The sequence below is a fragment of the Grammomys surdaster genome, unplaced genomic scaffold (genome assembly GCF_004785775.1).
Source record: "Grammomys surdaster isolate TR1022 unplaced genomic scaffold, NIH_TR_1.0 126546, whole genome shotgun sequence".
Lineage (NCBI taxonomy): Eukaryota > Metazoa > Chordata > Mammalia > Rodentia > Muridae > Grammomys > Grammomys surdaster.
In genome coordinates this window covers 15,218,880-15,231,196 of record NW_021621338.1, presented here as the reverse complement: position 1 = coordinate 15,231,196, position 12,317 = coordinate 15,218,880, and the positions used below count along the sequence as shown (strand labels likewise).

The following is a 12,317-nucleotide window of genomic DNA, read 5'->3' as shown; positions in this document are numbered from 1 at the left end:
TTTCTCATGTGTATTCCAAACGCCATCTTAGAATCCTCATCTGATTTGCTAAGGCAAGTGTTAGTAGCTACCCAGAGTTTTGAATGAGCACAAAGATCCAGCTTGAGACATTTTATTAAACATTTTCAGATGCTGATTTCTAGGTTTAAGGATAAAAATGCATTTAAAAAAACACACATATATGGGATACATTTCCTTTGTGTGAAGAAATACAAAGGAGGCATGAATTAATATTTGAAAGCAAAGTATTTCACCGCCGAAGTTGAAGTATCCTCAAAGCACAACACACCGAACTCAGGAAGCCCATGCAGCTATCCACTGTCCCTATGAATGGCGACAGTCAGCCCATCTATGGCTTAGGGTCTGCTTCCATGGTGCTTTCTTGAGCTTCATCCACCTCTGACAGCTTGTCGTCATCTGGAATTAAGAAGACACAGAACCTTATACCAAGTCACCTACATTTTGTGCCTATTAATGCATGAAAAGTTTTATTTTGCATTAGCAAATACATTTAAGTCAAGACAGCAAAATGACAAGTTATGGCTGCAAATGGCCCACACCACTGTTTGGTTTTAAAACAATGGCATATCTTGTTGAGCCTGTAACTTAAGCTCAATTCTGGAAACCACATGGTAGAAGAAGAGAACTGACTTCTATTTGGTCTCTGGCCTCCACATGCACAACATGGCTAGGTGTACAGCTCCTGGTGTGCCCCGATTTGCTAAGCATGCAGGCAGCCTAACACACCAATGACTTACAGTAGCTGAATCATGAATCAGGACACTTAAAGGTTTCTTATTACTAGACATGTATGCAAAGCACAGATGACCACAAAATCACTGCTCTTCTGTTTGTATAGAGAAAGTTGAAAAGATGAGTGTTTTCCAATGCCATCCAGATATACCACTCTATTCTGGAGGTAGACTCTCTCACCAAAGTATTCCCCAATCACTTAAAGTCTCCATAAGCAGTAACTTTGGAATGTTTTTTACTTACTCTCCAATGTCTGCTGAAGTTCATGGATGGTACTAAGAAGAACATGAAATTGTTTCCGTCTCAATTCCAGCTGTGTTAAGAAAACAACTTATATAAGTTTGTTTCTAAATACACACAGAAACACACAAACACACACACACACACACAGAGGCTAACATATATATACAAATACCTTATCTTCAACACTTTCTTTAATATGTGAGAGATGTTCTAACTCTTTACCCAGAGCCTCTAGCTCCCTGCGGGGACAAATAAAACAAAACAATATTATATTTTGCTACTTAAGGAAAACTTATAAATACAGTATTTTGGCTACTAAGTAATATTCTGACAATTAAAGGGCCGTGAGAGATGGCTCAGCAGTTACGAGCACTTGCTCCTGTTTCAGAAGACCCAGGTCTAATTCCTAGTGCCCACACAGTGGCTCACAAATGTCTGTAACTCTAGTCACAGAGATCTGATGCCCTCCTCTAGCTGCCACGGGTACCAGGTATGCAAGTGGTACATAGATGTGCATGCATAACATCCACAAAAAAAAAAAAAAAAAGGAAGCCAATAATTCTGTGTCAAGATTTTGAAACTAAGGATGATTTCCTAACTCCTAAATTGTATTATAGATACAAATTTTAAAATAACAAAAAAATATAATTACATAATTTTAGATATATCTATTTGTATCTGAATAATATATAGTGTTAGTATAAAATATTTGAGAGGGAGCTTTTAACTCTCATAAATAATGTTTCAGAAATGATTCATTAAGTTTTTTTTTTTTTTACTGTTTGTATGTTTCAGCTGTTTTAAAGATGTGTATGCAGCATAGTCTTTATTGGTATTCAGTACTCTGTTATAGTAATGGAATAAAGAACACATATTCATTTCCTTTTGAGGCATATTACACTCATATTCTGAACCAATAGGTAGTGACCCAGAGACAGCAAGGGATGTCATCCTGCAGCATAAGACCACGTGATACTGAAGGGCGACGCTTCCTTTGGGTACATGCTGTTTATCTGAGAATGCAGTGTGTGGCGCAGTCCATCAGTATTCTGTACAAAGGCCAGCTCCCGGGAAAGCTCTACACTCACTTCAGTGTCTCGTGCCTGTCTGGGTGATGCTGGATCACTTTGGCCAAAGCATCATATTCTGAAAGACAAGAAAATATTTGTCAAATTAAGGCACCTCTTGAACCTGGATTAGCAAAAAGACATGTGTAAATGAGAATAACTCTTATTCACTTTCTTAAGGAAATGACAATAATGTGGAGGCACACGCCTTTGATCCCAGCACTCGAGGCAGAGGCAGAAGCCAAGGCCAGTGGGTCTCTGGTTTGCTCCAGGCTATCCTGATCTAAATAAATACCAAGTTTCAAGACATCTAGGGCTATTACACAGAGAAATCCTGTCTTGAAAAAGATCAAAACCAAAACAAAATAAAAACAAAAAAAACAAGACAAATCAAAGCAAAGAAATAAATAAATAAGTAAAACAAAAAAAGGGCAATACTGAGGAGAGTGCTGCCAAATCCCTTCATTCACTCATTCATAAACACATCATAACAACTTCATGTTCCAACACGGGTCCACTCTCACCACCAATGACTGACTCATAAAAAGTTCTTAAATCTTTCTCATACCCTCGACAAACAAACAATCACACAAAAAGCACTGAAGAAAGTACATCTTTCTGGACCAGTTTCATAAATCATAGATTCTATGAATCTAAGCCATAAAACCTTATAATTACCAAATAATTAACAGCATATATTCTCATATTCTCTCTCTCTCTCTCTCTCTCTCTCTCTCTCTCTCCTTCCCTCCCTCCCTCCCTCCCCCCTCTATCTCCCCCCTCATCTGTCTACCTACCTATTTAATTTAGAGCTAAGTTTCTACTAGACTCAATTATGATATTCATTCATTCATTGATTCATTCATTCATTCATTCATTCATAGGTAAATTTCCACTAAACCCAGGCTGACCTAGAATCTGTAATCCTCATGCCTTAGCCAAGTGACGGGAGTTCAAGTATGTACCACTACAAGCACTTTAAACACTGCTCTTTATCTTCACTTTTCCATTTTATGTAATGGGAGGAGCAATGGCCCTACTATTAAAAATCATTTCCAGGGCTAGAGATGATTCAGCGGTTAAGAGCATATACTGACGTTTTACAGAACCCTAATTCAGTTCCCAGCACTCATGTGTAGTTCACAACTGCTGCAACTCCAGGGATAAGATGGCCAGTTATGAACTCCATGGGCATATGCAGTCAGCTGTACATAGAACCAGGTACAAAATTAAAATTATTTTCAGATCATCAGACAGGATACCAAGTTAAGAATATCTTAAGAGATTAGAATAAAACTAAACTTAATTCTGTCTTTAAAATGTTTATGTTTATTTTACTTTTGTGCACTTATGTGTGTTAGAGGGCTATGGCACAATGAGGGACTTACTTCTCTCCTCCCGTGTGAGTATTACGGCTTAAGCTCAGGTGTCATGCTTGGTGGCACGGGCTCTTGCCCGCTGGGCCAACTTGTTGTCCCTTCAGTTTAACTTTGCTATTAGGTAACTCTATAGATAACGTTTGTTTGCTTTGTGAATAACAAAAGACTAAAATTCTTTTCTGTTTCTTTTTTGAAAGCAGTGTCATTAAACTAGCAAATAAATACCTCAGTCTGTCACACAGTTCACATTTTAAGATTAACTGTAATATTGCTTAGGGAAAAGGATCTAAAGATAGTAAAAAATACTGAAAAATTATTGGATAAACGATAAAACACAGCAAACTGCAATCTTTTTTCTGTATACCTTTGCCTTCTCTATTTTAAGTAATGGAGTTTTACGAATAAGTGTAATTGCTAATTATTTTTTGTAAACTGATTCATGTTGCAGAATTTACTTTTCAATATTAAAAACTTCATGGAATTTGAAATCAGGAATAAAATATCTACAACCCAAGTCCTTCAAATCCTTACCTTGTCGATTTTTTCGTATTCGTTTTGCTTGAAGAATCTGCTTTTTACATTCAGCAATTTTTTCATGTGCTCCAGCAATACTACATTCTATTTTTAAAAAAGGTAGTTATAATAACATATATAATCTGTGCTTTTAAATAAAATATCTACAACACAAAGCGCTACATTATATAACACTGTGGTTGCTGACAGCACTTTATTTCTATTGTAATTACTAATAATGTTTTACTACAATCCACATATTGTTATCAGATAGCTTTTCCTTTAAACCACAAAAACACAATTTTATAGAACCATTATGTTTACCTATTTCTTTGTATATTTTTTCATAATTTTCCATTTCTCTGAGATTCATATCATACACCAGCAACGTTTTGCCCATTGAGAATTCACACTGGGACAGAGTGCTCAGCATACGTTGGTACTGGCTATAGCTAATGAAAAAGAGACAGAGAGTAAAAAGGAATTGTAAACTAAACCAAGTTCGGACAGAATTATTTGTTTAACTTAAAACAGAACATCCACACTTACTATTTCCTTTCCTAGACATGGAGTACGTGAGTTTATTACAAAGGCAAGATGAGACTACTGTTCTCATCCTATCTAAACAACTTGTTTGCATCTTAAATTACCCTAACAATATTTTGATTAAGAGTTTTTTTTTTTTCCAGAATTCTGTTCTCACAATTTTCATAATTAAGCAGAAAGTAAATCCAGCAAGATTTCATAAAATTAGTATGTAATTATTTTGTAGCAACTTGCATATTAACTTATTAACAAAGAAAAACCTTCATTTAGAGATACTTAGCAAATACTGATCTGCTAAAAGTAATCGAGTTATGAAGCCTGAGTTTGATCCTCACTTCTTTACTAATGTCCTTTCTGCACATTATACAATCATGAAGGAGACCTCCAAAGAGAAGAGCAGAAACAAACAGAAAACACAAACTTCTGATCAGTCAAGAAGTGGCCGCACTGAACAGAGAAGGTGAACAGAGAAGGTGAACAGAACTCTTTAATGTGTCCTTAATTAATAAAGTTCCACCAGGATGTTGATACAGAAACGTCAGTGGAATAAAGTACCCTTCCTCTTGAGATCCAGAGTTGCACCATTTAATGAAGCTTTTCACAAGGAGATTGATTCTCCGATCATCCCCAGCACCATCGCCATCAATCAGAAGACGCTTCCGTATGACCTCGTCTGGAGGAAAAAGATGAATGAGAATTAAAACGATCATGTGGTTCTGGGCAATTCTCAAGACAACAGTATATAACTATTCATTTGCTCAATTAAAAGAAAATTACTGAAATATAAATACATTTAATGTCACCAGCTGAGGTGTCACTTAGAAGCAAGCAGACAAAAATGGTAAATTTTATGTGCATCTTGGCACAATTAAAAATCTTTCTTCTGTTTTTTTTCTCTTCAAAGAAAAGCGATGGTCAGTGGTATTTCTGCCCCGTCCTAGGGGCTGAGGTCTTAGGTGAAACTCTGCCCTCACAATTGGGTTGTTGAGAGGAAACTTCCAGGTTCATCAGAAAGGCTAAGTCAATAATTGTTAAGAGAATTACTTTTTAAGAAAAAAGAAAAAAAGCGAAAGGAAGCCAGGTCTGCACAGATCTCTAGCTAAGTGAGAGGCACTGACAGAGAGAACAGAGAAAGTCTCCTTCCATGTAGTATCAAGTTACAAAAAGAGTAACAGGTCAGAGAAAAAGGAAATGATTATATTATGATTATAATTTAGTTGTTAAATGCTCTAAAGCACACTGTCTCATCCTTTGTTAGAGACAGTGCAGGCTGGCCTGGAGTTCACTATGCAGCCTCTGCCTCCACAGGATAGGGTGACAGGTATGATCCACTATATCTGACTTCAGTGTCTCATTTTTTACCCCAATGCAAAGAGAAAATAGAACAGAAAAGCAGTGTAAAATGATGATGAAAACAAATGGGGTCCAAGCAGCCTGTGTGGCAGTCCTGACCTAGTGCTCTTACCAGGACCAAATAATACTGGGCCATAATTACAAAGGCAAATGGGAATGGGGAAAAAGTCATTTCCTTCTACCGATCATAACTCAGTAATAAAACTGTTGCCAAGATGTACTTACACACACTGGTACACATGTAGAGACAGGGATATAGTTAATCATGCTTGAAATGGATACACCTTTGCCCCACCCCCAGAAAAAGTATTTTGAGTTTTGAGACAGAATCTCTCTATACTGAGAAGGAGCTTATTCTGAAACTGTAGCAGAGGCTGGAGTTAAAGGTGTGCAGCACCATGCACAACAGACATAAAAAGATGTTTTAGCAGTGTTGTTTGCAGTACAAAGAATGCAAATCTAAACATTTGAGGCTTCTTAAATTATGATGCACTCAAGTAATGTTAGAGGGATAATGCCAAACCAACCTCTTTAGATAATTAAAGTAACTTCTGAGAAGCAGAGGATGTTGTCCAATGTGTAAAAAAAAAAATGTGTGTACATATGCATGCATATATTCAGAAAATATCTCTGGAGGGATTCACAGGTAATGAACAATATTAATGATTGTTTCTGATAAGCAGATTACAGATAGAGATGAAAAATGATTTTCTTAGATGCCATCTTATCATTTTTTGTTTATTTTCTGGGCTTTCATTTTCTTTTAAAATAAATTAATTATATTTTGAATACAAATGTAATGAATTTATGAATAATTCCTGGAAAGCCTGCATGAATCAACAGCAAAGTCTCTGAAACAGCTCCAGTGTGTAGGCATAACAATGTAAGCACAGGTGCATCGGAGACGGGTCTAGTATAGGACACCCTTAGACAGACACCTTTAGAATAGGTTTCCTTGAAAAGCTGTTCAAACTACAGATTCATCTGATCATTTAAATGTGTTTAAAAAATACGAATGTTTTCAAGCTTTAATTACCAAACAACTTGAAGAGACCAAGGTAAATAAGACACAGTCCTTAAAGAGATTAACATGCAGAATTTTTCAATACAAGTCCATACACTCTCTCCTCGGTCTCTCTCTGTGTCTGTGTCTGTCTCTCTCTGTCTCTCTCTGTCTCTCTCTGTCTCTCTCTGTCTCTCTGTCTCTCTCTCTCTGTCTCTCTGTCTGTCTCTCTCTGTCTCTCTCTCTTCTCTCTCTCTCTCTCTCTCTCTCTCTCTCTCTCTCTCTCTCTCTCTGTCACACACACATTTTGGGACAAGGTTGTGCCCTGAAACTTGCTGCCTTCAAACTCCCAGTACTTGTCTGCTTTGGTGTGTCAAGTGCCAGAAAGAAAGGCACACCTTAGGCTGGAGATAGCTCAGTGGTTAAGAATGCACACTGCTCGCTCTTCCTGAGGAGTCCAGTTCTCATCACCCACCTGGGATGTCAAACATAAATGCAGTAGGAAACAGAGAGGGACTAAATACTACCACACCCAATATCTTAAGTCTGGTAGCTAAAAATATTCAAACTATGCTTTCTGATCATGCCAGCTGTACACTTTTAAGTTCTGTGCATCTTTACATATTACTGCAATGCTCCTATATGTAAAGGTTTTGCAAAATGTCCACAAGCCAAATAAACCAAATCAATAGCCCCAACCAATTTGACCTCCTTTGGTAGCTCAGACTAGTCTAGAACTCACAGCAATTCTTCTGCCTCAGTCTCCTAACTGCTGTTACAGGTGTGAGGTACCATGACTGACTTCAATATCCTCTTTTTTTTTTTTTTTTTTTTTGAGAAAGAGTCGTTCCCTGTAGGATGCCCTGGAACTCATTATGTAGACTAGTCTGGCCTTGAACTCACAGACCTCATTCAACCTTTGCCTCTGGAATACTGGGATTAAAGGTGTGAGCTACCACAATCAGCCTGACTTCAGTATTTTATAATTAGGTTTGATGCCTATAGAGACCTTCTAAAGAGTATTGCCTCAATTAAACACTAACAAAGACTAGCACTTATTTTCATTATCATAGCAACAATTACTCAGACAAAAGGTGTGAGCAATTTGTACACAAGTATTCTTGTACTTGTGAATTCTGAGAATTGGAAGCCTTGCACTTTCGGTGCAGAAATAGCACCCACTGGACACACTGAGGTGTCTAGTTAGAGGAGCATACATCTCAGAAGAGGCAACTTGACTAGCTCTTTATCAGTGTTCCTCAAGGTTTCTAACATAGGTTTCACTCAGGAGTATTAGCTATAGTTGAATTAAGCAATATGATATCATTTATATATCCTATCACTGTAATAATAAATGAAAATACTCCAATAGTTTATAAGTAGGTGAACAAGTTAAGTAAATTTGGTATAGGAACACTATGGAGTATTATCAAGTTGGAAACAAGGGTGAGGAAATAGTTTTTGATACAGAGATAAATTAAGATACAAGACAAAAAATGTATAGTGCAGCATCATTCAAATAAAAATGGGAAGAAGCATATTTACATGTGCTTGCTTTTGCTTAGCTACACTGTAATGATATAAAAGAACAAACACAAGGGGTTATCAAGACAGGGGTCAATGTAAGTGGAGGGCAGACTAGAAGATGGAAGAATGTATAATCTGGTTTGAGTACCAGAAGACACAAAATCTGCTAGCTGTTCTGTTTAATAAGAAAAGAATGTCGAAGTCTTCCCATTTCATGCCACACCCGCAGGGAGAAAGCTGTGCGCTCCAGCAGAGTTGGGGAACAGCAGACTAGAACCTCAGAAAACTGGATGAGAGAAGACAATGTGCTCCAACATCACAAATGCTACTTGACAGCTTATACTTTTGGAAGGATGGTATTTGTCGGTGGGCAGTTGAACTGGCAGAACTTTCTAGTAGGTGCAACCTGAAAACAATATACGAAATCGACTGCAACTGGGAAAAGCCCATAAGCAAGGCGGTTGTGAGGAGGTTGCCAAGCCACACGCAGCTAGGAACTACGTGGCCTAACCTGAGAGGGGAATCACAGGTGCTGGAAAGCAGGGTAGGACTGAGCACACTTGGGATAGGAAGAAGCAGACTGCACGAGTGGGAAGGTGGGAAAGTAGTCTGCACAGGAGAGGCTTCTGATCTAGGAAGACTCAGACCCTCCTTGAATTTCTGCCCTATCCTTCTTTAAGCACAGTTCTTCACAGTCCTGGGCCACAAACCAGAACTTGAGAACAATGGTTTTGGTTGTGCACCCAAAGTTTGCTTTGTGTGTAAGTACATGAGATCAATACATAACTTTTGTAAAGTCAGAATATTGAAAGTAAAAGTGAAAGTAACAATGCCAAACCCTCAAATATATTATCCTTTAATTTTTTTATAGTTCCTAACATATATGGCATGAACATTTTTTAGCAACACCTCATAATTTGGGTCTGAACTGAACATACCTAAAACACTTGACTTCAAAAGTCAACAGTACTGAAGCCTTCTGTTAAGTAATCTGCTTGCTTGCACTAATCCCATCAGACTTTAGGCCATTCTATAAAAACAAGCAAAAGAGGCTTAGAAACTATTTTGCTGATATTAACTTGAGGAGAAACTATGATCATGCAAAGATAATGTTTATATAAATTCCTATTAGATTTGTCATTCCATTACCACTTCTCATGAGTTATTAAGATGAATTACACATTGCTCATTTGTTACCTTCCTCCTGTCCCTACCCTTCATAAAGTTTAAAGTCATTGGGATGATTTGTAAAGTCAACAGTCTGAAGAGTATACATAAAAGGTAGACAAAAGGAATACACAAGGTAGCTTGACTCGTCTATGTTATCGCAGCTCTCCTCTAAGATACTTATGTCCAGTTAGACAAACTGTTGGCGGTAAAACCAAAATTAAGTTAAACATTTTAAGCTAGACATGCCTGCAATCCCAGTATTTAGGAAGCTAAAGCAGGAGGATCGGGCAATTGTATAATTTAAGAATAAAACTTTGTTTTTAAAAACTATCTCAATGAAAGAGAAATTACTTAACATTGAACTAGTCCATAGGCAATGCAGCAAGTACTGGGCTGGTAAAGGAAAGTGCTTAACAGTGGGTCACTTGAATTCAATGCAGCAGCAAACACTTACACATTGTTTATTCCTATTTGTTTCCTCTCACTGAGAAGTGTACTGGCTCAGCGAATAAATTAACGAGTCATTCAATTTCAAAGTGCTTTACATGAATTATCACACTGTATTCTTAAAATAATCCTATGAAGTCTGAGCTATTATCTTCCATTTACAGATGACCGGTGTCATCTTTGCCTTCATCTGAAAATATATACAGTTACATTATTATATAGTTCCATTATTCTGTCATAGTTTATGAGCATATTAAAATCATTTTAAGTGTTAATAAATATATGTCTACAAAAGCTGTCATAGCCAAATAACTCTATTAAATGCAATGTAGAGCCACATCTCATCCATGTTTCTTCCCATGTTACCCTAGATATCAACGTAACTACTTAATGTTCTCTGAACTACAAAAAGGGTTCTAACACAGTTTAGCACCCTTTAAATCCTTAATTCCTTTGATTCATCTATAAAATGGGGATAACTGGAACACTGTGCAACAACACATGCTGCAAGTATTATATAAATCTTAGCGAAGAGAGATTGATTTCTGCAACCCCTTTCCCATTTCCTCAATATTCTCCAAAGAGTAGAATGGATGTGTGAGTTTTATATGCACATCTGGGGCTGAGGATATACATCAGGATGAGGATGGAAAACAGTTTGCTAATGAACAGGACCATGGGTTCTGCTCTCAGCATTGCACATAAAGACATCAATTAATTAAACAAAAGCAAATCTGATCACATCACACTGTTTAAAACATTCAATGACCGGACGCTGTGACAGTGCCTTTAGTCCCAACACTCAGGAGACAGAAGCAAATGGAATCTCTGTGAGTTCTAGAACAGGCTGATCTACAAAGTGAACTCCAGGACAGCCGGAGCTACAGAGAAGGACCTTGTCTCAAAACCAAACCAAACAACAACAACAACAAACCCTTTCACTGGCTTCCCCTGACCTTAGCAATATCATGGTGTAAATAAACTTCTAAGTTCTAGCTAATTAATACATGCCATCTGTAATTTCCTTCATCATTTTGGAACTTGTACAAGTGGTTGGTCACTTGCCATTGCAGTTTTAAAACACCTATTTATCCTTCAATGGAATGAGGTAAGCAAACTTAAGTTTTCTAACCACCAGTAGAAACATCAGCAACCATCTCAGCTCAATTCCCAGGACCCATCTGGTGGAAGGAAAGAAGTGACTTCAGCAAGTGTCCTCTGACTGCCACCCTTGTAGAGTGGCCTACCTGGGAAACAGGTGAGGGAGGGAGCCGGTGACAGCTCAGAGGCGGGCGGGCGCACACCCACACCCACACAGTAAACTTACCTTCACCCACCCTCCCAATTTTTAATGTTTACATGCACATCAAATTGCAGACATATAAGAGGAAACACCTTTGCCTGTCGGTTCTGGGTTTCAAACGTGTAAAGCACTGCCTGGAAGTAAGCTAAATACCTCCTGAATAAACGAAACTAGAATTAAAAAACCAAAAACCAAAAAAAAAAAAAAAAGGTTGAAATTCCCCACCAAATTTCAGGGCTTTTATTTATCCCCCTACAACGGCATTTCCTCGGCCAGTCCTCAACTTTGGGCCTATCTTTGTTCTTCCCACTTTCTGGAAGTCCTCAGTTCCTCCACTGAGATCCATAGCTACTGGTCAGGGCATCAAATAGCACCAAGCCACTGGAACCTTCTAAGTTGTTGCTCCAGTTGCCCATCATATCAGTCTATTCTTCCCCCAAACGTCCCCTTATTTCTGCTCTCAGTCCCCAGATACCAACTGTCCACAATCTATCACTCAATTCACTCAGGCCAACAACCCACCCTCCCCAACATGCCCTCTTTTTGTTGCCGCGGTCCAAGCCGCCGGCCTCATCTCGTGTTGGCGCCTTACCTTGTAAGTCGCCCAGATACACTTCCCGACCGGCCCTCCAGACACCCCTACTCCTCTTGGAGGCTGTCCCCAGCTCGGTGTCCTCACTCCACCGCCCTCCGAGCTCCAAGGCTCCCTGGGGCCCGCCGCGCTGCCGGTGGGCCCGACCCAGCCCGGCCGGGGAAGCCCCCCAGGCGGCCCCCTCGGCGCACTGCATCGCCCGCGCAGAGCGAGCGGCCCTGCGCCGCTCCCCGCCGCGCGCCGCCCCTGGAGCCCCCACCCCAGATGGCCCGGATTCCGGCGCTGCCCCGCGTCCCCGCACCCCGCGGCGGCCTCACCGTCAGTCACGGCTCCCATGGCGTGCGCGGCGGCAGCGCGAGCTGAGGCGGCGGTTGGCGGCGGAGGTCAAACTCCCACAATGCAGCCGGGTAAACAGTCATGG

At 39.3% G+C, this 12,317-nt stretch overlaps 1 protein-coding gene across 2 annotated transcripts; it reads right to left on the bottom strand.

The window, feature by feature from the left end:
• Nucleotides 1-96: 96 nt before the first annotated feature.
• Thoc7 (THO complex 7) lies at nucleotides 97-12,317 on the bottom strand. 2 transcript variants are annotated; one of them, XM_028760561.1, is made up of 8 exons: nucleotides 12,214-12,317; nucleotides 5,057-5,174; nucleotides 4,280-4,407; nucleotides 3,974-4,060; nucleotides 2,085-2,142; nucleotides 1,169-1,235; nucleotides 997-1,066; nucleotides 97-417 (listed from the first exon to the last, which is right to left on the bottom strand). In XM_028760561.1, exons 1-8 carry the CDS (start codon nucleotides 12,230-12,232, stop codon nucleotides 350-352), a joined length of 615 nt encoding a protein of 204 aa, XP_028616394.1. In that variant the 5' UTR covers nucleotides 12,233-12,317; the 3' UTR covers nucleotides 97-349. The 2 variants fall into 2 exon arrangements, with proteins under 2 accessions (XP_028616394.1, XP_028616395.1); XM_028760562.1 differs by lacking the exon at nucleotides 12,214-12,317 and adding an exon at nucleotides 9,323-9,388.

Coding starts and splice junctions, on each gene's coding strand:
- Thoc7 (XM_028760561.1), bottom strand. Junction 2,143..3,973: donor AATACGAAAAAATCGACAAG/GTAAGGATTTGA, acceptor CTTGTCTTTCAG/AATATGATGCTTTGGCCAAA. Junction 1,067..1,168: donor AAGAAAGTGTTGAAGATAAG/GTATTTGTATAT, acceptor TTCTTAACACAG/CTGGAATTGAGACGGAAACA.